The sequence below is a fragment of the Phyllostomus hastatus genome, unplaced genomic scaffold, assembly GCF_019186645.2.
Source record: "Phyllostomus hastatus isolate PE091 unplaced genomic scaffold, TTU_PhHast_1.1 phas_contig_86, whole genome shotgun sequence".
Lineage (NCBI taxonomy): Eukaryota > Metazoa > Chordata > Mammalia > Chiroptera > Phyllostomidae > Phyllostomus > Phyllostomus hastatus.
In genome coordinates this window covers 28,883,719-28,909,387 of record NW_025333977.1, presented here as the reverse complement: position 1 = coordinate 28,909,387, position 25,669 = coordinate 28,883,719, and the positions used below count along the sequence as shown (strand labels likewise).

General features: G+C 38.5%; 1 protein-coding gene across 1 annotated transcript in view; it reads right to left on the bottom strand.

Moving 5' to 3' along the window:
- The window catches only part of LOC123827333 (actin-like protein 6A), a 29,228-nt gene extending 14,401 nt beyond the window's left edge, over positions 1-14,827 (bottom strand). Inside the window, exons 1-5 of the mRNA XM_045851869.1 lie at positions 14,616-14,827; positions 8,612-8,688; positions 8,271-8,445; positions 5,222-5,322; positions 4,069-4,166 (exon numbers count right to left, since the gene is read on the bottom strand). Of these exons, the coding sequence (XP_045707825.1) occupies positions 4,069-4,166; positions 5,222-5,322; positions 8,271-8,445; positions 8,612-8,688; positions 14,616-14,640 (476 nt within the window). The 5' untranslated portion in view covers positions 14,641-14,827. The remainder of the gene's footprint in view (positions 1-4,068; positions 4,167-5,221; positions 5,323-8,270; positions 8,446-8,611; positions 8,689-14,615) is intronic.
- Positions 14,828-25,669: the final 10,842 nt, after the last annotated feature.

The window sequence follows — 25,669 nt, the reverse complement described above, 5'->3', positions numbered from 1 at the left end:
CTTGGTCATCAATTATTTACTCTGCATCTACTGTGTGCCTAGTGATGAGTCTCATGGTCAATAAATGAGGGAAGGAAAGAGGTCAGTCTGGTACCAGCATTCCTTCAGCACAGAAGACACACAAAGGTGAACCAACTGTCTCTGCCTTGAGGTATATCCTGTTTAGTGAAGTAGAAATCAGTAGATAAAGCTGTAAAAAGAACAGCTCAGGATGATGAGGGTAGTATGGAGAGACCACTTGACCAATCCCTGGGAAATCCTAGTATAAGCTGGGGAGGGGGACATTGGAAAGAGGAGGAACATGAGAAAAAGCTGTAAGGCAAGAGAGCAGGTGAGGTCAGGGAAATGTAAGTAGTTCAATAGTATAGCCTGGAAGAAGAATGAAGGAAAGAATGAGGAAGATGATTCTGGCTTAAAGCTGGCTGGCAATTAACAAAGATTATTAAGAGGAAGGGTTGCAGTAATCCCAGAAACAGCTTGCACCTAAGGAGTTCACTAGTACAGCCTGGAAGAAGAATGAAGAAAAGAATGAAGAAGATGATTCTGGCTTAAAGCTGGCTGGCAGTTAACAAAGATTATTGGAGCTTCCCTGTGAAGAATGAGCAAGATAAGAGAAAGGGGTATGGAGGGTGGTGGGAGGCTGGTGGAGGGTATGGGGTTGTAAATGGTGAAGGATGGAGACCTGAGTTGAGCCGGTGAACACACAATATGGATGGAGATGCTGTGTTGTAGCACTGTGCACCTGAACCTGTATAATTTTGTTAACTAGTGTCACCCCAACAAATTCAATAAAAAGGGGAAGAAAAATCTTATGAGGAAAGGTTGCAGTAATACTGGAAACAGTTTGCACGTAAGGCAAGGGTAGTGAATATAGAAAAATAAATGGATTTGACAGGTATTTGGTGAAAAATACATAGATCTTGATGACCGATACATTTTAAGGGTTAAAGAGAAAGATTTTAGGTCTGGGCAACTGCGAGAAGGAATAAATTTGAGGGGAGAGAAGATCAAGTCAGTATTGGACAAAATGAGCTTCAAGTGCTCATACAGATAACTAACAGAACATGTTCTTCTGAGCAGCTGAGCCTGGAGCTCACAAGAAAGATCTGGAATACAGATACGGAATGGAAGTTTTCACTGTATAACTGGTGTCTGAAGTCAAGGAAATTTGTAAGTTAAGCCAGAAAGAGCATGTCAAGAGACATGAAGGGCTAAGGGCAAAACAACAATGAGGAATGGGCAGAGATGATCAGAGGAATGGAGTCTGAGAATAAAATGGCCAGAAAGAGGGTTAGTTATTTATCTGTTTTTACTGCTACTCTACTGACCTCTTGCTACCTTTTTAACTACATTCATTCTCCAACAGTATGCAGCTTGGACAGCAGAAAATTGAAGCCTTCCTTTTAGCTTAAGGTGTCAACAGGACAGAGCCTGCAGCTGGTAGATAGGAGAACTCAGCTATCATCAATTAAGCCAGATAAAACAATGCTACTGTTGTCATTAATATTTTTGTTCTAGCCCTGACCAGTGTGGCGCAGTTGGCTCCCATCATCTTGCAAAGTGAAAGGTCACTGGTTCAATTTCTGGTCAGGGTTGCAGATTTGGTCCCCAGACGGGGCACACAAGAGGCAACCGATTAATGTTTCTCACATCAGTGTTTCTCTCCCTCTCTTTCCCCTCCCTTCCCCCCTTTCTAAAAATAAATAAAATCTTTAAAAGATATTTTTGTTTTAGAAAATATAATTATTCTTTTCATAAAAATGTGTTAACAGGTCTATTTTTGGTACTTTAAACGGAACTAATAAATAAAAGTTAAATTCTTAGTTTTACTTTGTCATGCAGTAATATTGGTAGACATTACTCACATAAACAAAAGCTCTTAGGGATTTTCAGTAATTTTTAAAAGTGTAGAGCAGTCCTGATGCCATCCTTTTGAGACATCAAAACAATTTTAGAATAACACTAAAATGTACTTTGTCTTTTTCACCATCATTCTCTCATGACTATATAGCAAAGTTTTCCAGAGGGTATGTTGTGTGTGATACACTACATACTGAATGTAAAAGCATTATATGAGACTTCAATTTCCACTATTAAGTTCAACATTAAAGAGAGTGAAAAAATTTTAAGTGATGCCGCTGCTCTTCTCATTAATTTTTTGGGTTTTGGAAAATTGCGATTTCTTGAAAATATTTTATTTATATTAACATACAATAAACTTATTACTAATTAAAATAACAGTAAGCAAATATAATTTTAACTTTCTTTTTTAATTTATAATATGGTAAATACTGCCAGATGCAACCCACATAAATAAAAACTATGGATATACAAAGTTTGAGAACTACTGAGCTAGAAGACAACACCGATTTCCCTGACTGGTGGTGTTATAGTAAAACACCACCAGCCAGGGAAATCCAGAAATGTGGAAACTTCTACAGGACAATCTACTCCCTGAACAAAAAAAGGGGAGGAGGAGGAGAACCTATATATTAAAAGAGACCTAAGAGACACTGTCCAAATACAACATATGACCCTTGTTGTTTGGACCCTGATTCAAACATGCTAAACTTTTTAAAAAATAAGATCAACTGTGGTTCCATCTTTTTGTTGTTGTTTTTAAAAAACACGGTAAAATCTTTTATAGATACATACATGTTCAAGTTTGTATGGCTAAAGTTAAAGTCTGGGATTTCCTTCAAAATCATGGTGGGAGGGGAGATAGGTGAGGCTATAACTAATGCAACTTAGCTATGAGCTTAAAATTATTGAACTGGGGTGAACTTATAGAGAGTCAATATAATAGTCTATCTTCTTTTGTGTCAGAAATTTTCTGTAACAAAAAGTTAAAAAATAAAACAATGCCCAATTCTGCTTACGTACTCCCTGTAAGGAAGCAGCCAAACAGACAGACCTACATTCAAATTCAGAAGTGCCATTTTCCAAATTGTGAACTTGGACCAACTTGCTTATTTTGACTCCATTTCCTGATGAGGTCAGTAAAGAAATTAAATGAGATAATGCACACAATGGGTCAGCTAGCACTCTTCATCTCCAACTCAAAAACCTTTAACGGTTCCCTAGAGTCTGAAGTTCACATTTTTTTATATTTGAGGAGGCCCCTACAGTCAGACCTAAACCTATTTTTATAACTCCTGAAGCCAAACATAGATCTTCAACTATAAACTAAATCACTGTAACAAACACTTATACTGGTTTTGCTATGTCATCTACAAGACTTACAGATATTAGATTAGAGTTACCACAGTGATCCTCATGTTTACGTAAAAATGACCTTAATATGACAGCCTTCCAGGGAAGTACACAGGATAAATGAGTTGAAGTGAAGATCAGATTTTAAATACCTAGTTCAAGATCACACCAATGTAAACACTCCAACTTGAACTCTAAATATAGGGCTCTTTCTCCCATGTCGCACAACTAGCTTTTTTAAAAAAAATTAAAGGTTGTCAGACTACTATACTACTCTGCAGAACTACCACAATTACTACACAGAAATTTCAAATTAATCATGTACTTCTTTATGACTTTTACCAATGGTTATTTTGAAGTAATATTAAAAGCTATTATTTAGCTTCTAACAAGAATATTACATTACAAATTCTTTGAGGTGAGGGCATATTTCCATATCTGTCCCTTTATATGCTTGCAAAAACTATCTGGTGATTTAGTATTAAGTAAAGTTATAGCCAATTCTACTTTTCTATGGTATTGGAGGAGAGGGAGGAAATGGCAGTCTCTGAACTATATCTTTGCCAATTGGACACAACACTCCCTCCTATGCACATTCTCCTTCAAAAAACAAAATTCTTAATAACCTTGTTAACAAGTGGGATTTCAGTGCATCTTTCCCTTACCCTCTCATATTTTCTCGTATATCACTTCCAATAAGAAATACTAAAAGATGGGTAGCTAAAAAGCAAGACAGAAAAACCCCAAAGTTCTGAACAAGCAGGAATTAGCTCATGTCTTCCTGCTGGGGCATCATCTTCAGGAATACCACATCTACCTTTACAGAAAAGCTAAGCATTGGTCTTTCAAGGATACGCAGTCAAAACTGCAGTTTTGCAAAGGAAGAACGCGGGGATGTTGTAGTGTTCAAACATCAACTCTGTCAGTTTCTCTCTCTTGGCTCTGGTGTTCCACTGGATAAGGAGAAAAAAGAAAAGCAAGTCATTTGTTGTTTAAAAACTAAAATGTTGATTTATGTCAGGATTCATCACAGCACTATATTAACAAATATGTAAAATGTTAAAAATAGAATAAAATACCATGGCAAATAATCTTCATAATAACAATTTTATAAAATTTAATTCATTTCAATAGATATGAAATGAAATAGATTTAATAAATATAAATTATAATTTGGTTATTATTTAGTAAGAAGTAAAATTATCTGCTGCAATGAATTCCAGAAATTACCAAGTTTTCAATTAAGGGACTTATGATTGCTATAAACATAAAGTATTACTAAATCTTAAGAGTGAATCTAGTCTTAACCAGGTAGCTCAGCTGGTTTGAGCATCGTCCTGAGACACCAAGGTTGTGGGTTCAATCCCCAGTCAGGGCATACAATAATCAACCAATGAATGCATCAATAAGTGGAACAGCAAATCAATGTTTCTCTCTCTCTTCCTCTCTCCCAAAAATGAAATTAAAAACATTTTTTTAAAAAGAGTGAATCTAGTCATCATAATCCTAAGTATGAATTTTACGTCACCAAATTCTCCCATTTATACCTGGTACTCATAAGAGAAACCAGAAGTTAACTATAATAACAGTAGATTGATAATTTATTATTTCAAAAGAGGCTTCAGTCTACCAATTTGCAGCCCTCAATCAACATCTCTCCCAGACATCTCACCTGAGTATAAAAGCAGCTATGTACTGCACTTGTGGCACAAGGGACAATTCATAAACCAAAATGGGAAGCAGCCCAAGGATTCTACTGTTAAGTAAATCCCTGGAAAAAATAGATAAATAACCACCAGAACTCATTGGGGTGCTTTGATATTATTCTGCGAATATTTTATTTATTGAAATAAAAGTTATAGTATTATTTAAAAATTAATCCCTCTTCCCCTAATTTTCAAACATCAAAATATAAATTTCTAAGCTCCTTTAAAGCCAAAAAACTTTTTTTTCAAATGAATGGTCCTTGGGGGAGAGGAAACATTAGAAAGGCAAGTCTTGTCCTTACCGGTGCTTCTGACATGAGGACAGGATGCAGGCTGGGCTCTGATTTGACGTGCATCTTGTAGGTGTGATCCAAAATAGCCTGGAAACTATCCCAGTCCTCAACTAGAATGTAAAATCAGTGCCTTGAAAACAGTGCTTAACTGGAGATCAATACAGCATTTTTGGAGAGATTTTTTTCTAAGATTTACCATTAAATACTTTAATACACAGAACCTACTTATTCTATAGCTCTACTTCCTAACACAGTCCTTTAAATAGACATCATCTTTGCTTTTACATTAGAAACTTTTTGCTTGTTTGTTGAGATATATTGGCAAAAATATTGCTTTGTGGGATATCTGAAATTTTACTGCCTATGTTTTCTTCTAGGACTTTTATGGTACTGACTTATGTTTAAGCCTTTTATCCATTTTGAGTTTGTTCTGGTGTATGGTATACATTGGTGGTTTAGTTTCATTTTTTTGCATGTACTAGTCTAGTTCTCCCAACACCATTTATTGAAGAGGCTATTTTAACTCCATTGTATGCTTGTGCCCCATCTGTCAAATATTAATTGACCATAGAGACATGGGTTTATTTCTGGGCTCTCTATTCTGTTCCATTGATCTGTGTGTCTGTTCTTACGACAATACCAGTATGTTTTGATTACAGTGGCCTTGTAGTGTAGTTTGATATCAGGTATTGTGATCCCTCCTAATTTGTTCTTCTTTCTGAAGATTGCTGAGACTTTGGGGTCTTTTTTCAATCCATATAAATTCTGGAAATACTTGTTCTAGATCTGTGAAATATGCTATTGGCATTTTAGTAGGATTGTACTGAATCTATAGATTGCTTTGGGTAGTTGGATATTTTAATGATGTTAATTCTTCCAATCCATGAACATGGTAAATGCTTCCATTTATTTGTATCTTCCTTGATTTCTTTCTTCAGTGTTCTATAGTTTTCAGAGTATAGGTCTTTTACCTCCTTGGTTAAATTTATTCCTAGGTACTTCATTTTTCTTGTTGTTATAGTAAATGGGATGGATATTTTCCTAGTTTCTCTTTCTAATAGTTCATTGTTGGTGTACAAAAATGCCCTAGATTTCTGAATGTTGACTTTGTATCCCACTACTTTGCCAAATTCACTTATTAGGTCAACTGGTTTTTTGTGGAGAACTATAACATTTTCTATGTACACTATCATGTCACCTGCTGATAATGACAGTTCTACTTCCTCCTTCCCAATTTGGATTCTGTTTATTTCTTTTTCTTGTCTGATCGCTGTGGCTACAACTTCTAGTACTATGCTGAATAAGAGTGGTGAAAGCAGACTCCCTTATCTTGTTCCTGATCTTAAGGGAAAAGCTTTTAGTTTTGCCCATTGAGTATGATGTTGGCAGTGGGTTTTTTATAAATACAGAACAAGTTTTCACAAGGAACCCCATCTTCAACCCTGTTCTCCTATTTCAAACTGTTCCAGAGTAATATAATGCAGTTCTATATATTGAGATCTTTGTCATCTGCTTACAACAATCATTAGCACCTTTTTTCAATCACTTTGAACTCATAATAAACTCATTTACTTGCTGTGCAGAAAAGAGTTAACACAGCAGTCCTGAGAAAGACCTGCTACAAGGTTGACCCTTGGTAGGCATCTGGGGATTTGACTGGTGAACAGTTTCCTGCACTGACATAAAACTCCCTACGTGATAAGAGTAGCTCATTGTGCCTAAATAGTTTGTACAAAGAATGAGGCTTATGATAAAAACCTTCTTTCCTTCTGGGAGGCTAGGATTTTGGTATTTGCTAGGCACAGGATACCTACATGACCATCTCCCAATAAAAAGCCTAGTGGACAACACACATATGGTTATAACTTGGTGCTGGAGGAATTAAACACATCTTGTATGACTGCACCATGTGAAGACTCCTAGAAGTTTGTACTGCCTTCCTCTGGACTACACTCCATGTCCCCTTTTTCCCCTTACTGATTTTGTTTGTATCATTTCAGTGCAACAATCAGAGCCTTCAGTACAACTATACACTGAGTCCTGTAGTCCTTCCAGTCAATAACTGAATTTCAGGTATTAGCAACTTAGATATTAGCAACTCACTTAGCTTTTAAGACCACAGAACTTGTTTTATGCCTTCTATTCCTACCTCAATGCATGGCACTCTTAACTCAGTCATCCCAATAAAAAATCCAAGAAACTTTCCCAATCCTTGTTTTCACCAATCCAATCAATCACTTTAAAAACCTACTGCTTCTGGATTATCTCTGAAAGCCACCTCAGGATCACCACCATCAGTGTTACGATTTAAATACTCATTTCTCCACTGAACTCCTAACTCTTTTAACTAAACCTCTTGTCTATAGTACCTTCCTCCAGTCTAGACTACATATTGCTCTTAGAATGATTTTTCCAGCTGGCAAACATGAACATTTCACACCTCTCTGTTTAAATTCCTTTGGGGTTACTCTTATTACCAGCTTAATACACCCCTGGCATGGGTTATGAGTCCTTTTATGATTGCTCTCGGCCTACCTTCCTTGCATCTGGCCATAAGGCACTCAATGTGCAACATGTGTACATGTTGCAGCCATATGTACAACAATTGATGACATTTCTAAACATGTAAGTTCCTTCCACAACTCCATCTCTTCACACATGCTGGCTGCTCTGCTGTACCTGTTCTTGTCGGTCTGGCCAATTCTTATTCATTGATCAAGATTCGGTACAAAACTTCCCTCCTTTGTGAAAACCATCACTGACGCCCAATGACAGAATGAATGCCATTCCTCTCTAATCCTACTGATTATCAGACATAGCTATATAGCACTTACCCAACATTTTTGTATATATACATCTATGCCTCCTACCTATGAGTTTCTTCAGGAAAAGAAATGTGTTTTATGCATCTTTGTATTCTCAGTATCTGATGCATCAGTTTGTAGAATGAAAAAAATTACTGATGTTCAACTCACAGGAAGCTGTTACTTTACATCTAACACATGCACCCAGTATACCCTGTGTTTATAATCAATTACGTAGGAAAACAAAACCATACCCATCCCGTTTTTCAGTGGTGAAATGGCCTCCATATTCTCCCTGGGAACACGCAGGGCATTAGTATCTATGTAATAGGTGGGACCGCCTTGTTTGCCTTTATCACCATCTATTTCCATCAACGTGCTTCCATCATCTCTCTCTAATACCATGCCAATAGCGGTGGGGAAATCCACCTGTAAGAGTCAAAAACATGACACGCTAGTGTTACCTGCTTTTATCAAGGACTCATTTTCTCCCCAAACTAATGTCTTTTATCATATTTGAGCCAGTATTTCTGCAGGAATTTAATTCTACATGAATGGCCCTTACATAGCCCATTAACTCTAACATTACACTTACCTTGGGACAGTCCTCACCAGCATAACCAGCTCTCACAGTATAGGATCCAATGTCAAAAACAAGGGCTCCAACTTCATCTGAAGAGATGAGAAAAGAATTAATATTAAAAACTTACAAGTAGCATATGGAAATTTTAAAAGTACTTAATATGCTCAAAATGAACATGTTCAAAATGAGAATGTACATGAAAGCTCTATAAATATTAAGCCAGGCATTACATTCATACTATTACTACCTTGAACCTAGCTTTATTTTAAATGCACCTTAAACTAAAGATTCATTTAATTAAAATATAATGTCAGCCCTGGCTGGTGTGGTTCAGTGGATTGAGCACCGGCCTGGGAACTAAAGGATCACTGGTTCGATTCCCAGGTGGGGACACTGGAGAGGCAACCTCACATAAATGTTTCTCTCCCTCTTTCTCCCACCCTTCCCCTCTCTTTAAAAAAATAAATAAAATCTTAAAAAAATAAAAGAAATAAAACATAATGTCATACACAATATATCAGAAGTTCAATCAGGAAAGAGATGCTAAACTAAAATTGGGTAATTTGAGGAGAGTTCACTTAAGGAACTATTTAGAAAGATATAGGGCACAATACAGGAAAATAAGAAAAATGGTATGGTACCCTAGGACTTATAATGTCAGAGATCTGTCAGCACCCTTTGAATTGAAGAAATGGAGAAGAAACTTAGTCCAGAACCCAGAGAGTTGTGTGTTTGGAGGGCTACCTGACAGGAGCTGTGACCTTCAGTGAAGGGGTGGCTGGCTCCTAGAAAAAGGAATCAGGCTAATAAACATGCCAACCTCTCTACTTCCTCTCCCCATGGACTGGGGTGTTCTCATAATTTCTCATCCAAATTGGGCTACTTCTGAATGTGAAAGGGGTCCATATTAATTAATAATTGTACCAGGACAAGAATCACAAAGCAGGAAGTATGGGTACCCTTACCATTGGCCTCCCAGAGGTCAAGGACGCCCACTGATTTAATCTACATGGGTCAGTGTTCAAGGGCACAGACAGGGTGAAAATGTGTGGTGGGTGGATCTAGAGGGGCAAAGGGAAGATATCTAGTATACTTTAGTATGATTTTTTCATACATCAGGGAAATAATATTCCATCCAGTTAGAGAACTCAGCGAAATCCCAAGTAGGACTCTGAAGAATGAGATAAGGTATATTAATATAGGCCAGGAAAAATCATTAAAATGAAGGTATCATCAAAGCTTGCATGTTTAAAAAAATTTTAGGACATAAAGTTTAATGCTAAGGGAGAAGGCTAGTATTTTTTACATTCAAATTCAGAGAACAGCCTCTAATTACACTTTATAATTACTTCAGCTGAAACAGTATGCCTCCTTAAATAAAGCACTTGGATTTTCCAGGCACTGATTTTTCAAAGAAGGATTTTTTCATTAAAAATAATAAAGAATACTATTTACTCCCAATAAATTAGCTAAAATTAATAAGTCTGATAAGAGCAAGTGTTGTCAAAAGATGTAGAGAAAGAAGATACTCTGGTTTCTCTTCAGATCGTATAAATCTTTTGCCTTTTACTAAAGATGTAGAGATAGAGGTGTTTTTATACCTCTCCTAGTATAAGCTGGAAATTGGTAATGAACACTATGGACAATTTGCTCATAACTACTCAAGTTGAAAATATGCATTCACAGAAATCACACATACCTTCTTTAGAGAAACTCTCACATATATTGTGAACATTCTCACCTACCAGAATGTTCACTAGGTGTGTGACCTTGGGTGATATTTTCTAACTTCTCTACTTCACTTCCCTATCTCATAGGATGGTATAATGATTGAATGTGTTAAATGTTTTAATGCAGGGTTGTCAAGCTCATTTTCACTGGGGGCCACATCAGCCCTTGGTTGCCTTCAAAGAACTGAATGTAATTTTAGGGCTGTATAAATGTAACTATTCCTTAACCAGGGGCAAGGAGCTCTACATTCGGCCCTTAGAAGGCAACCACGAGGCTGATGTGGCCCGTGGTGAAAATGAGTTTGGTGCCTGTTTTAAGGGATGTAAGTACTCAGAACAGTTCCTACACATAACAAGCACTGTCAGTGGTAGCTGCTAAGATAATTAGTATTGTCACACTGCTTGCCATGGGAAAAGATAGAAATTATCTAATGGTCTCTCAGCAGGGAAACAGATAAACTACAGTGTGTTCATATATTGAAATGCTATATACCAGGTAAACGAATGATCTAGACCTACATGTGTCAACATGGATAAATCCAAAAGTCTCAGCTTAAAAAGTTAGTGTATATATATACACACATATATAAATAAGTGTGTGTGTGTATATATATATATATATAATACTTGTGTATATATGTATATGGTGTGTGTTTGTATATATATATCTATATTCATATTATTATGATACTATTTAATTCATTATGGATACATACATACTCACTGAAAGTATAAAAATATGCATAGGGTCTGAGAATGTTACATACCTCCAGTGTAGTGTTTATCTCTAAAGAGGGAGAGAGAACTCTACATCAGTACTATTTTACTTCTTAAAATATCTGAGGCAAATATGGTAAAATATTGCATCTATTAAAACTAAGTAGTCAGTATGAAAGTATCACATATAAACCTACATATAAATTTTATTTTTTAGTACGTTTGAACTATTTCAAAAATTTTAAAAATGAAACTTAAAAATAAAAAAAGGACTCATGGACATAGACAACAGTGTGGTAACTGTGGAGGAGAGGGGGTATAAAGCGGATAAATGGTAATGGAAAAAATACAATAAAAATACATTTAAAAAGAAAAATCAATTATTATACTACAAATATTCACAGTTGAGAGATAACATCTTTACAAAATAATGATCTTATTTTTATTTAAATAAAGACTACCTATTTTTATTTTTAATTTGAAAGAAAATTTCTGTATTTGGTATATATTCCCAAAGAAATTAACCATTCTCTATAAAATATTCTGATCCAAATTACTTAAAAGCAGAACAATGCATCTGATTTCACTGTAGCATGTAAACTCAAGTACAAATCCTAAGTTTACCAGTGAACATAAATTAGTAAACTTTATTACTGATTAACTAGAATGTCAGGTAAAGAAATATTCTAACTAGCCCTGGCTGGTGTTGCTCAGTGGATTGAATGCCAGCCTGAAACCAAAGGGTCACCAGTTCAATGTGCCAGTCAGGGCACATTCCTGGGTTGAAAGCCAGGTCCCCAGTAGGGGGCGTGTGAGAGGCAACCACACACTGAGGTTCCTCTCTCCCTTTCTCCCTCCCTTCCCTTCTCCAAAAATTAAAAAAAATAAAATAACCCCCACCCCGAATTATACATTATTCCTAAAGCTTTAATTTAGATCAGTGTCCAAACTGGTCAAAAGTTATTTTGGGAATGAGAGAGCTGTACATTAAAAAATTTAAACTACAAAGATTTTTTAAAAAATCTTCACCCAAGGACACACTTATTGATTCTACAAGAGAGGAGAAGGGAGGTAGAGAAGGAAGAAACATCAATCGGTTGCAACCCAGGCATGTGTCCTGACTGAGAAGTGAACTCGTGAACTTTCAATTTGCTGGACAGTGCCCAACAAACTGAGCCACACCGGCCTCAGCAAAAGATCTTTTTAATAAGTATGCAAGTTAAAAATACAATCTACAATTACACAAAATTTAGGTGAGGGGTTTGGTTGCTTTTCACAGTAAACCTTTTGGAAAATGTGACCCACTACAAATACTGGCCATGCAGTGATAGCTCAAACACAAAATCATTTCCTTACTTTTGTGAATTTTAAATGCTTTACCTAAGAACTTTGAAAACATTATTTTTATCCTCTGCCAATAAAATGCCATCCTCTTCAGAGACAGCAACCTTACTAGACACAATGAAAAAGAACAACACTTTGGTTCTGGCTCCTTGTTCTCCAACTCATCAAACAGAAACACAAAACAAGAATCATACACACCTGTGTTCCCTCTAGGTCTCTTGCAAAAACAAAGGCTCTGACTCAGTAGATTTACAATGGGGCCTGGCAGTCTGCAACCCTAAAAAGCTGGCAGGAGATGCTGAACTGTTGCTCCATGGACCACACTTTGAGAGCAAGTGCAGCATTATCTCATTTAATCATCACAACCACCCCAGTGGCCAGTGTGGGGAGAAACAAACTTTCCCTCACCCTAACAGTTCTTTTGGTGGTCTAATAATCAAGTAGACAGGACACAGATTAGCAGGAGAAATTTTAATAGTTTAATACATAGATATGTATAGGAACCTTGCAGACACAAGAGTCAGAGACCCCCACATGCACCAGGGGTTCAGAGATAGAAAGGTGTATCTAGGTCTGTAAGACATTCTGAGCTAGGGCTGAGATAATGCACCTCGGGGACTTGGAAGGGTCACTGCAGGATGATAGCAAGAGCAGGTGTTTAGTATGAGGGAGAACCCTAAAAACTGAGAATTTTTAAAAAATGTATATTTATTCTTACATGTTTAAACTTCAGTCACCTTCCAAGTACCCTCCATTTGATGTACTACACCTAATGGTGACTTTTTTCTACTGCTCAAAACAATTTTGAACTTGTTGATTTTGATGCCTTGAAGTGTTTGTGCTGTTTTTTGTTTCACCTCTTCCACGAGGCAAAACGTTTCCCTTTGGGGACTTTTTTCATGGGGGGAAAGACACAAAAAGTCTTTTAAGGCCAGATCAGGTGAATAGGGAGGGTGGGACACAGGCGTCATGCTGTTTTTGGTCAAAAACTGAACACCCAGCGTGGTGTGGGCAGGTGCTCTCCCAAATCACCCATCATGAAATGGGCAAATGCGGTGAGTCAAAAAAAAAAAAAAAGTCACTGAAGCCAAATGCAGCCTCTCACAACAACGCCAGCTGGTATACTGATAATGATTGAGGGTGGTGGTGGTGGTGGGGGTCCCATAGCACAAGGGCCCACCCTCCAGAAGATAATTCTGGGTTTCTTTTGGTCACCTCTCCTGAAAAAAAAAAAAAGTTCGCTGTGCCAAAAAGGTGGGTCAAAAAAAGATGATTGCTGATAGTCTCTTGTTATGGCCAAGGTCCCTAATTCCAGTTCTTCTGGGTAGTTAAAGGGAGGGGGAACAAGTTTCTCTTGAGCCTGAAGCTAAAACTGACATTAGCTCGAAATAAGCCGCATACTACTGAGCCACGTCTTCGGGAGTCTGCTTCTGAACCCCCACACTAGGAACTACCACTTCACAACTCTGGAGCCTGAAGCTGGTTAAAGTGAAGTCACCCGCCCAAGGCCAAAGCGCCCCAGGAACGGTGAGGCTGCTGTTACTGCTCAGGTCCCTGGAACTCGCTGGCTCCAGTTTCTTTCCTCCATACCACAGCCTAGCCAAGCAAAGCGTCCGTAAATCACAGGCGTTCCGAAATCAATCCCGAGCATTGCCACGCAAGAGTAACTTGGAGAATCCACGGTCCACCAACAGGCAGGAGCTGCTGAAGGGTGCGCGGCTGCGCGAGCGCTGAGGGCGGAGGGGAGTGCGGGTCCTGAGTGGCCGCCACGCTGGCCATCCCACCCACCTCCCGCGCTCGCTGAGCCATCTACCCGATGCTGCGGAAATCCCGCGTCCACGCTCGCAAACCGCAGGGCACTCCCAAGTTTAAACTCGCGCGCACACCCCGATCAGCCGAGGTATGGAGACACTGGAGAGAGGCGACCATGGGCTGGGCATTCCGGCGGGGGCTCGGCGGGCCGACCCCTGGTTGGAGCTTCACTCCCTGCCTCGATGGATCCAGGTTCAGTCCCTGCCGCGAAGCCCGTCCGCTCCTCCGGGGACAGAGGCTGGAAGGGGCCGCAGACAGCGGAGACTCCGAGAGCCAGAGGCGCTGGGCGGGGATGGGGCGGGGAGTAGGGAGTCCAGACGCGGGGAGACCGGAAGGGACCGCCACCGAGGGGAGGAGTGAAGACGACTGTGGCGGGGGTTGCAAACCCCACACTGAATTTCGCGCTCACTCACCTCCTCCGTACACGCCGCCGCTCATGGCTGCTTGTGGGCGCGGTTCCTACGCTGAAGGCTACCGGGAAACGTGACGGCAAGGACAGCGACTGTGGGTCCAGACCAGCTGTAGCCTCTGACCCCCCTAACTTCTACCGCCACCCCACTCAGGCAACAAAGCGGGGGCCCACACACCCGGTGCGCAACCAGACTTGCTGCCTTCTCTTTTCAGCCAATCAGAAGAGGTCCGCCTATTTTACAGCCAATCATAACTGGGTTCTGGGGCATCCTGCCGCGGCATTGTAGTGTCAGCCAATCGAAGACAGCCATCAGGGCGGGGCGAAGGAAAAGCGACAAAAGGAAGGAAGGAATTGGCCCGTGGAGCTGGAGTCACAGTGGCGGCACTAGCGACAGAGGGAAGGGGAAACTGTTGGGGCTGGTCCGAGAGGGTTGCTGGGCGAAAGTGGGGCCTGTCGTGGGACCCGCTAGAGCAAAGTAAATTTCTGGAAATTGAAAGTGTCTTCACGTGGTGATTGCCGGTTTGGGAGTGTGGTGAAGGCAGATGGGTATTTTTTTTTTAATTAAATGTATTTCAACTAACTTATGTTGAAGTAATGAAAATGTACTCCACTTTGGGGTAGGGGAATCAATAAATCAGGGAAACCGATAGTATTCTGTAATTTCTAAAGTGGTTATAAGTAATTAAATGAAGACTGACAAATTTAGGTAGCACGTTAATACTTTATCATCATCATTATCATCATCATCATCATTATTGCCCTGACTAGGGATCGAACTGGCCATCTTTTGCTTTGCACGACGACCCCCTACCAACTGAGCAACACAGGCAGGGCTATTTATTTTTTAAATTTTAAAAAAATTTTCAATCGCATAAAAATTACACTTTTAAATTGTCATCCATCTCTTTTATGCTGTGAGACAGGTAAGAACAATGTAATCAGTTCTCATCCAAGTGAGTACCTGATCATAACTACATCTTAGATATGTCTTAGTCCTCTGTTCTGCCAGCACAGTTGAGATCTCCATTGTCCCTTCCCTGGATTATTGCAACAACCTGTTGCTTCGCTTCTTGGGGACACTGCAAGCACCTTGATCTTTGAAAACACCTAAGTCTGTGACAGCACTCCAACTCAAACCCTCAAGATCAGTAGTATATCCTTGTAGTTGATAGCAGTTCTTAGGTTGATTCATCTGGAGTTTAGGCATACAGGGGCTGCTCTTAACCTGAACAATGGAATAAAGCCCCCTTACTCTCAGTGCCACCAGTGTGGCAGAAAGTGATTGATAGCAGGGTGGGCGACAAGGCTAGTGAGTAAACTCCCACTGTTTGACAGCATAATTACCATGTATCTGATTATTTAGGAAACCCCCACTAACCCAATGTGATAATGCAGAGGTGAGCTATCTATGGGCCAAGTCCAACCTGCTTTCTGTTTTTGTATGGCCTGTTAGCTAAGAATGAGTATTTCATTTCTCAATCACTTTTTAAAAATAAAGAATAATATTTTGTGATGTGAAAATTTTATGAAATTCACATTTCAGTCACCATAAACTAAGTTTCATTGGAACACAGCCATGCTTATTCATTTATGGCTACTTTTTTTCTGTAAAGGCAGAGTTGAGTGGTTACAACAGACTGTGTGACCCACTAAGCTGGAGAATGTATTTACTATCGAACCCCGGACTATAAAACATGTGCTACTGTTGTAATAAATATCAAAGACACTTTTAACACTTAAAAGTATAGTATTATACAGCAAGTTAAATAGATATTCTCAGCAATACTATCTTTAACATCTCCCATGCATGTAGAAATTAGATACTGTCTGGGCTGAAAAATAGCAAAGTATTTGTTCCACTAGTTCAGAGTTCATGAGAAAATGAAACAGTTTAGCAAGGGTAAAGAGGACCACACCCCTAGCCTGCAGGAAGGCTTAAGATGCTGTGATTGTATTCTTCCACAAAGAACAATGCTGGAGTGCAGAGGAGTCTTCAAGCTGATAGCACAAAGAAAACAGCTTGAAGAAATACTGGAATGCCATGCTTAGATCTTTTTACTTCAAGTAACTTAGACAAATATTAGAAAACAGATCATTCATTTCATAAATTCAGGTCAGCTTGTTCTCTTGATGTATCACTGGGCACACTGCTTTAATAAGCCATTGAAATGAACTTCAAATGAAAAGAACTTCACAGTACATCTGATGTATCAGGACTAATCACATGTTAATGCAGATGAAAGTGTACACTTAAGCCCTTCATAAATTTTAATCAGCAAGAAATGTAGCAGGGCACTAAGATCATTAGTCCTAAAGTATTGAATTGCTGGAAGGATGGACTGTTGAGAAAGGAAAGGTATTCAGCGTCTTAAGAAAACATGTCAGAGGACTACCCAACCACAGTAACAATGACGTTGTTTCCTTAGAGGCAGTACTTGTACTATGGAAGTTTGTTTTCTCCCATTCTTCATAATTAGGAAAACTGGTAGAACATACATTAAAACAAAAATACTGACCCAGCGGAAACCATGAAATATAAAATATCTGAGGGGTTTTTTTTGCATTAATATTTCTCTTCTGTAGCCTAACATTTTCTCTGAAGTCTTTGTTCAGCCTACATTAATGTGATTGATAGCTAGTCAGATTAAAAAAAACAACAAAAGCACAACAATTAAGGTTATTGTCTGTATGTCAATTATCAAGGGTATTTATATGTAAAAGTAATCCATGCTTGCAGTTTCTACCCCCACCCCCAGTCAGCATACTCTGTGTCAACCTAAAAGTGAAAGGTATTGAAGTAACATGTATGTAAACTTGTGTAGCCCCCAGTAGATGCTCAGTGGTTGACTCTGAATCCAGATATTTAAAAATAAGTGCCTTTTCAGAAATCCTTTGTAGTTTGCAAGCATCAAGAATTTCCTGCGTAGCCAAGTGCAATACTTGGTTTTGCCTCACAGGGTCGCTGTTCTTCCATTCCTTAATGCTGTACCAGAAGTCTAGTCCTGCTGCAGCCTCACTCCTTTTTTCAACTCTATCAGGATTCAGGTTATGGAATCACACAGCAGCCATTACAAAATGTTACTGATCTTGTCCTCTGTCTCAGGCTTAATCAAGTTCAGAGTTGAAAAAAATTACAACTGTCATAATGAAAGCTAGGAAACATTCAGGAGATTATCATCTCTTAAGAATGATACAAAGATGCATGTATTTAGAATTATTTTATTTGATGCTGCAAAACATATGCCATTAGCAATTGTGAAAAGCAAATTTCAATACAATTTTTGGTGTATATGTGTATATATAAGGAGTGTTAAATACCATACTCTGTTTATCAAAGTTCCAAAAAATATAATACTCATGCAAGCACCACTGAGATAAAGGATACATATTTGGAGTGAGGAGTTTTCTACCAATAGACATATGAGCAGTCAGGTTGACACATCTGCTTGCCATTAGAATAGTAAGATATCTGCTAAGCATTCCAAATAATATGACCTAGATAAAGAAGCAAATGAAATTATATTTGGTCATAGCTGGTACCTTATAACATACCAGTAGATTCGTAATAGATTAGTATTAACAATGTTTAAAGACAAAAAAGATGAAGTGCTAGATGCTGTGTGGATTTTACAAATCCTTATTGTTATTCATTATAACTTTTATAATCTCTTCATTTGACATAGCTCTTGTGAGAAATCACAAAACATCAACATTTAATCAATTGGGGTTGTAAAGTGGCACCGTGCCACCTTGGGCTATTTGGGGGCAACTCATGGGCTTCCCACTGATCTAGGTCAGTGAGGTCAATGCCAATGCCATGTTATGGGGGCTGTTACACAACCCAAGGAGCAACAGTGAACCAAGGGCAGGCTTCTTGCTCTGTACTGCTTCTTCAGAACCCTTGAAACAGTTTTGGAATTGGAAGGATTTCCTCTGCTGTATGATAATAATAACTACAAATGACTGACCTCCTAATATGTGCTATGGAAGGAAATGTGCTTTATATCCACTATTTTCCATGTAATCCTCACATCCCCACATCCCCATGTGGATTTTACAGAGACTCAGCAAGTTTCCCAACATCATACAGCTATTGGAAGCGTCTGGGTCTGAAATTAGGGCTGTCTGACCCTACTAAGCATGCAGTTCCCACTTCCTAAAGATACCTTTTCCTCTCCATTTCCTCTCACTTCAAGTAAATTTTAAAAGCAATCTTAATTTTTATTATGTATATTGCATATAATAAAATTATATGTATTAATGATTTTTTAAATCAAAAAATACAAAAAACATACAGGAGTTTAGTCTCCTACTGGAGTCCCCAGCCACCCAATTCTCATCAGGGATGGTTCTGTTCTTCTACAAGTGATTATGTAGATGGGTACCCCCACCCATTTCTCTGATACGAAAACAGTAATGCACAGCATGCCAGTGAGTTTTAAAAAGCATTCTTCATGGAAACTAATTTTAAGATGTTTACTTTTGACCATCTTATTTAAACAATTTCAGTGGGTAGTCTGCACTCGTAGGTAGAACTGAAAGAACATAAAAGAATGAAAAGCAAGTCTTCTTCCCTCCAACCCTTGAAATTTCTTAGTTCTTCCCCTCATTGAAGCATTGTTAACCATTTTCTTCTGAGATGGTGGCCTTTTCAAATAAAATCATGTATTTGCTTGCATCCTTTTCCTCTGCTATTTTTGTTTATTTACATAAGACCAGCTAGCAGCTGACTTTTTTCACTTACTTGTAATATCTTGGAGATCATTCCATATCAGTAGATATAATTCTATCTTATTCATTTTTCATATCAGCTTAAAATTCCATTATATGTATATACCATAATTTATTTCACTGGTTCTCTGTACATGGACACAAATTACTTTTGTTTTTTTGCTAGTATAAAGAATACTACAATGACTATTTTTTTGTGTGTGAATATATAAGAGAATTTTCATACAGGATGAATTCCTGGAAGTGGGTTACAGGGAATATATTTATTTTAATGGTAGTTGCTAAATTATGCAGAGATTGTACAATTTGCATTTCTTCACTAGCATGTTTGAGAGTACACTTTTCTCTCTAAACCCCACCAATACAGAACTTTATCAAACTTTTGTCAAGCTGGAGTTTTTAGATAAGACCTTTCATTCATTCATGAGCAGTTTAGGGAGAGGCCCTGATTTTACTGATTGTACCATTACCAGTGCAACCAGATCCAGGAATACATTTGTGGGGCTCTAGACACTGGGTGACAAAACTAAGCTGAACCTTTGGTCAGCTAACTCTCTGGACATTTTCTCTAGGCCAGGTGCGGGGAGTACAGCAGGAATTGAGCCCTGGCTCCACCCAGAGTTCCCTGAGTTCCCAAGCTGAGAGAAAATGGTGGCTTATACATTCCAGTTCCTTCTTGAAGACTGGCTCCCAAATGTTCGCTTAAGCTTGGGCTTCCACCAAAGCTTGCGAAGATATGGGTCCTTCCCTTTAAAGCCTTTTATCTCTACTCTGGCATGTGAATAAGATGGCTGTAAACAAAAGAGAAGGTACACAGCACACCTAACAGGTCATGTTCACATTTTCATTGCCATTTACATCATTTCTCTAATTAAGGAACAGTTAAGCCTCTGTTTGTGGGCAGGTAGGGAGGAGGTGTTGCTTTAGTTTTGGGTTTTTTTGCAGGGGAGGATATCAAAGTTCTTAAGAAAAATGTGAGAAATAGAGGGTTTAATTATTAATTACAAACCACCAGTTTTTACAGATGATTCAAATAACTGCCATCTTCCAGCTCTACCTGAACTGACTATAATAAAGGCTGTATTTCAGCTCATCATTATGTTGGTTGATTTCTAATAAAAATGTCAAAAAGTGTCCACAATCTGGATAGTAAAACCCAATCATTGAAGAATTTGAGCATTAAACCAGGTCATAATTAGCCTCTTGTACCTAATCAATACTCGGAGTTTATGATTCTTGAGTTCATCATCTTATTCCCACCTCTCTTTACATGATATAGTGTATAGAATCACATTATGCTACTGTAAAATTACTCACCTTGCTTACCAACTGTCAGACTTTGATAAACCTACACAAGGTTAAAAAGCCTCTGATTTTACTGTTTGTACCCTCAGCAGTGCACCAGACCCAGGAGTGTGTTTTGGGGACTCTGGGCTCTGGATGACAAAAGCAAGTAGAATAATTTGTATAGCAAGTAGATGATCAAGCTGAAACCTTGATCATCTCATAATGTTCTGTCAGTTGCTGGAAGCCTCAAAGTCATTCCCACTGTGCCAACTGGGGGGCTACACTAGGAAACACAGAGGCAGCAATGCTCCAGGCAGCTTTTTGGTGTCAATCCCCTGGGACATGTGAACAAAGAGATTCTGAAGGATTCAACACAATATCCCTTCTGAAAGGGTCTTGAGTAACATTTGACAGTAACACTTGTGATTGCAACTGCTAATTTCCCTCAAGAATCCTTAATTTAGAAAGCTACCTATAATTGCTCTATCACATCATTATCACTACGACCGTAATCACAACTATTAACTAATGTTCGTTGAATTGCGTTTAATAAAACACGAGCTGCTGACCCCGAGAACACAACAGGAAAAATGTATTTATGTTCACAAGGCCGTAATGCAGGTAAGGATTGAAAGGGGACACAGAGAAACGAAAATATCTGTACATGGCTAGTAGGGTTGTATGTACATTTTTAAATGTTTCATTTTGTGTCATAAATTGTTTTAAACATAATTGCTTTTTAAAACCTTTAGTACAGAGAAAAACACATTTAAAATTTTACACTAGGAAAATAATTGTACAATCCTAAATTAGGGTTTTAATATCCAGGTTAACATTTTGGTACTTATTATTCTAGGCTTTTTTCTTAGGTTGGACTATCTCTTCATCTAAATAAAAATAGAAATATAATTTTCATACAATTATAGTATTTTCATACATAATAATACATAGTTACACATCATTTCATTTCTATAATTTCATATATAAAATAATAAATACTATATAAATACAGATTCAGTTCTGAAACATGTATTTTTTCACTTTATGTAATTTTGACAGTTTTCCAGAATATTGTGTATAGATCTAAATGATTTTTTAAAAGTATTGTTGAGGATGGGGCCAGCAAACTGTAACGTGTGGCCAGACACCTATTTTTGTTCCTTGAGCTTGATGTGTACTGGAACCCAACTGCACACCTCTGTTCCTTTACTGGCTGGGGCTGTGTTTGTGCGACCACCGCAGGACTGAGCAGTTGTCGAAGAGACTTTCTGGCCCACAAGCCTAAAATATTTATTACCTGGCATTTTACAAAGAGAAAGCCTTTGCATATCATTGTAGGGGTATTTCATAATGTATTTAAACCTACTGATTGACATTTCAATCATTGCTAATTTTCTGCTGTTATAAATATATAGATTAAACCATAGTTTTATCTTGTATGATGAATGTCTTTGATATGTATGTCTTTCCCTATTTATGAACATTTATTGAGATATAGAAGTTTTTAAAAATTCATGTTGATATTAATACATCAGTCTTTTTCTTTATGATTTCTGCTTTTCGTATCACATATAGAAAGATGGGTAGCTCACTTTTGTTAAACTATCCAACCCAGTGCTACCAAGTACTGGATTTTTGTTTTCTTCTTATGAGAAAATCTAGCCTTCTGCTGAATTTTTCAGTACTTGAATGGGCTTGCTCATCCTTTTTCCATTTACATCAGGAAAACTGCTTAAAACCAACACAGGAAGGAGCTAGCAGCTGCCCAGGACTCAGCCTCCCGGTGATCCTCCAGGCTAACTCCAAATTCTGCCTGGCACACCAAAGGATGCTGCCTGAGGTCTTGTCTTTCCTGGCTCTCCCCATCAGCCTTCCCATGACTCTGCCCGTGCCCCTGGCTAGCCAGGCATGGCCAAAATCTCAAAGTGCCAACTGCCCCCAGCTGCTTGGACTCCACCCTCGCTTATAGTCTCATACTGTTGGCTGCAACTTCTTACCTCTTGGCTTTACTCCTCTCCCTGCTTGTTGTGTGGTCATTATGTCTGAAAGGCTAAGAGAACCATTGCCGAGTTAAATTCCTCTACAGATAGATCTCTGTGTATGGAGTTTGTGTGCAAATGTAATTGTTATTAAACAAAAAAAATTCATTAAGTAAAAAAAATCTGATAGCTCTCTGAAGATAATGCCTCTCACTCTGTCCTCTCACGTGCCTGAACTAAGTCACAGCACACTTCAAATGCCTATCAGGAAGAGACATGATGACTGGGGGTGGGGAGGGGGAGGAGAGAGGGGAAGGACAGTTGTCTGTACAGAATGAAATTAACTACTACAATCAGCTATTTTTTAATGGAAATAAACTGATTCAGAGGACCTGGAGGATGTTATACAGCATAAAATGATAATTTATAGGACAACATGGAATTTTCATTGCACTTTAAAAATTCTCTTGAGGTTTATGGAAATTCATGTCACAAGATTTCTCTTGCTCTCTTGGGAATTAATTTTCTCATAAACTGCACAGAATAGCTGTTTGCAGTTTGCAAAAAGAAATACAAAGAAAAGCAATATTTTTGTTTTATCTTCTCTCTATCATTTATAACTCTCTTCCTTTGAATCTTTCCAGAAAGAATTTCCAATTCTCTTTACAGACTGACAAGCCTAATGTCAAAATACTTTCAGATCTGTGTATAAGCATAGGCCCACTGCAATTTTTTTCTGAAAGAATTTATCTATTACTGCTATTAAATTTTAAAGGTGAGGAATGGCAATTAGCAATCCCTCCTTATTTTGCCACCTAATTCCAGCCCTCATTTTCTTGCCTTTTCCTGACATTAGGAAGTCAGGGCCTGGATGCCCCTTATTCATCTTTTCAGATGATGTGTTAGTTTTCTCTTGCTACTATAACAAGTATCACAAAGTTAATGGTTTAAAACAACACAAATTTGTTATCTTATACTTCTGAAGGTCAGAAGTGCAACATTGGGCCTTAGGGGGGATATCAAAATGTCTACAGATCCGTGTGTTTTCTGAGGCTCAAGGAGAAAGTCCTTTCCTTGCCCTTTCCAGCATGTAAAGGCTGCCTGCATCCCTTGGTTCCTGGTCCCACGTCACTCCAACCTCTGCTTTCTGTCAACACATTTCCTCTGGCTCTCATCCTCTTGCCTATATTTTATAAGGACCCTGTGATTACAAGGGTTGTATGCAACCAGGTAATCCAGGATAATCTCCCCATGTCAAGGTCCTAACTTTAATCACATCTGCAAAGTCCCTTTTCCCATGGGAGGTAGCCTATTCACAGGTCCCGGGGATTAGGAAATGGACATCTTTGGGGTGGTCTTTATTCTGTCTATTACAGATGGAGTCCTAATCTAGCCATACACCGAATCTGCTTTATAATTTTACTTAGATTAACATACATAGCAAAACACCATTAATATTTTCTGCCTTTAAAACTAAAGTATGAAAGCAATAGCTATATCCATGAAAAGAGACAAAAGAGAATATTAGGGCAGAGATATTTCTGTAATGATCTAGTTCTTTAATTTTATAACCACCTGTCCTGGGTTAGTTTTTCCTTTTCATACTTAAGCGCCATCCATTCTCATATCTTCCATGCCTAGCCTTTAACTAGGATCCCCTTTCAGGCATTAGGAACTCCCTGTTCCAGGGTCAATGAGCTCCCCTACATCCTTGAACACACTTAGACACAGTTTGTGTTTCACTATGGTTAAAATTTGGTTTTGCACCAATACCACCGTTACCTCCATTGAACATGACTTCCCATCTTGTTTCCACATTATTTCCAGGGTTAGGAGGCATTGGTATATTATATTTCATGGTTACATTGCTATTTTTTCTCCAGTACTTCTCTCAATACTATGTCTGTTTTGGAAGGAACTGCAAGCCATTCACTTATGTTTCTCTTTTCCCACCTTCTTTATTATTATCTAAGAAAGTTCAGGATAGTCTCTGCTTTCTTTGATCATTTCAGCATCTCAGGTTTTTTTCTTTATATCATCCACTGCCATCAACCTCAGCAGTCACATACAAACTTTCCAATAGTCTAACCTCACAATTCTTATTCAGTCCATAATTCCCTAACCTTCCCATGACTCCTCTCCTTGGCAGCTGGGCCCACACAACCCTTACTCACTGATTAGCCCCAATCTTCCACAGTCGAAAGCCTGAAGAAGGTCTGCAACACCATTCAGAGAGCTCAAAATCAAACCTCTTGCAGTTGAACTCCAATCTTATGTTTCTAAAGCTGGGCTTTGACTTGATATCAAGAATTGGGAAGGAGTTGGGAAGGTGAAAAGGTGAAGGGATTAAGAAGGACAAATTGGCAGTTATAAAAGTAGTAACGAGGGGGTAAAGTATAGCATAGGGAATATAGTCAATGGCACTGTAATAACTGTGTATGGTGTCTGGTAGAGACTAGGTGATCACTTTGCAAGTTATCTAAATGTCTGATCAATATGTCGTACACCTGAAACTAATATATTGTGTGTCATTGAAACAATTTTTTTAATTTTTAAAAATAGAAAAAGAATTTACCAAGAAATAAGAGTGGTTTTCATGTTATTTTCTTGTGTTTAAGTCCTTATGACAGTGTCTGTCCCTACAGGCCTCCATGGATCTTGACCTCTCTCTTTCCTCCAAAACTTCAGTCCAAGGCTGGGACTTTATCTATGGCAAACTTTCATGGTACCTAAAACCTGCCTCTTTGCATCGCCTAAACTCTGAACATTACCTGTGTCTAGTTTCCAAGAGCCACAATCCACCCTGAGGCTAACCATTCACTCAGATCCTGAGTTTTATAAGTTCATGCATTTCCTGGCTACTATGTTCTGCCTGCTTGATGAGACATTCTCCCAGTACCAACAGAGACCCTGGCTCACCCAGGCAGACTGATCCAGCTTCAATTCAGTCTGCCCCACGAAGCTGCAATGAACTTCTCTGTGACCAGTTATGAAACGAAATGTGATAATACCCCTGCCCTCCCTCACTACACCCCAGCCAGCTTTCAACTACTCTCTC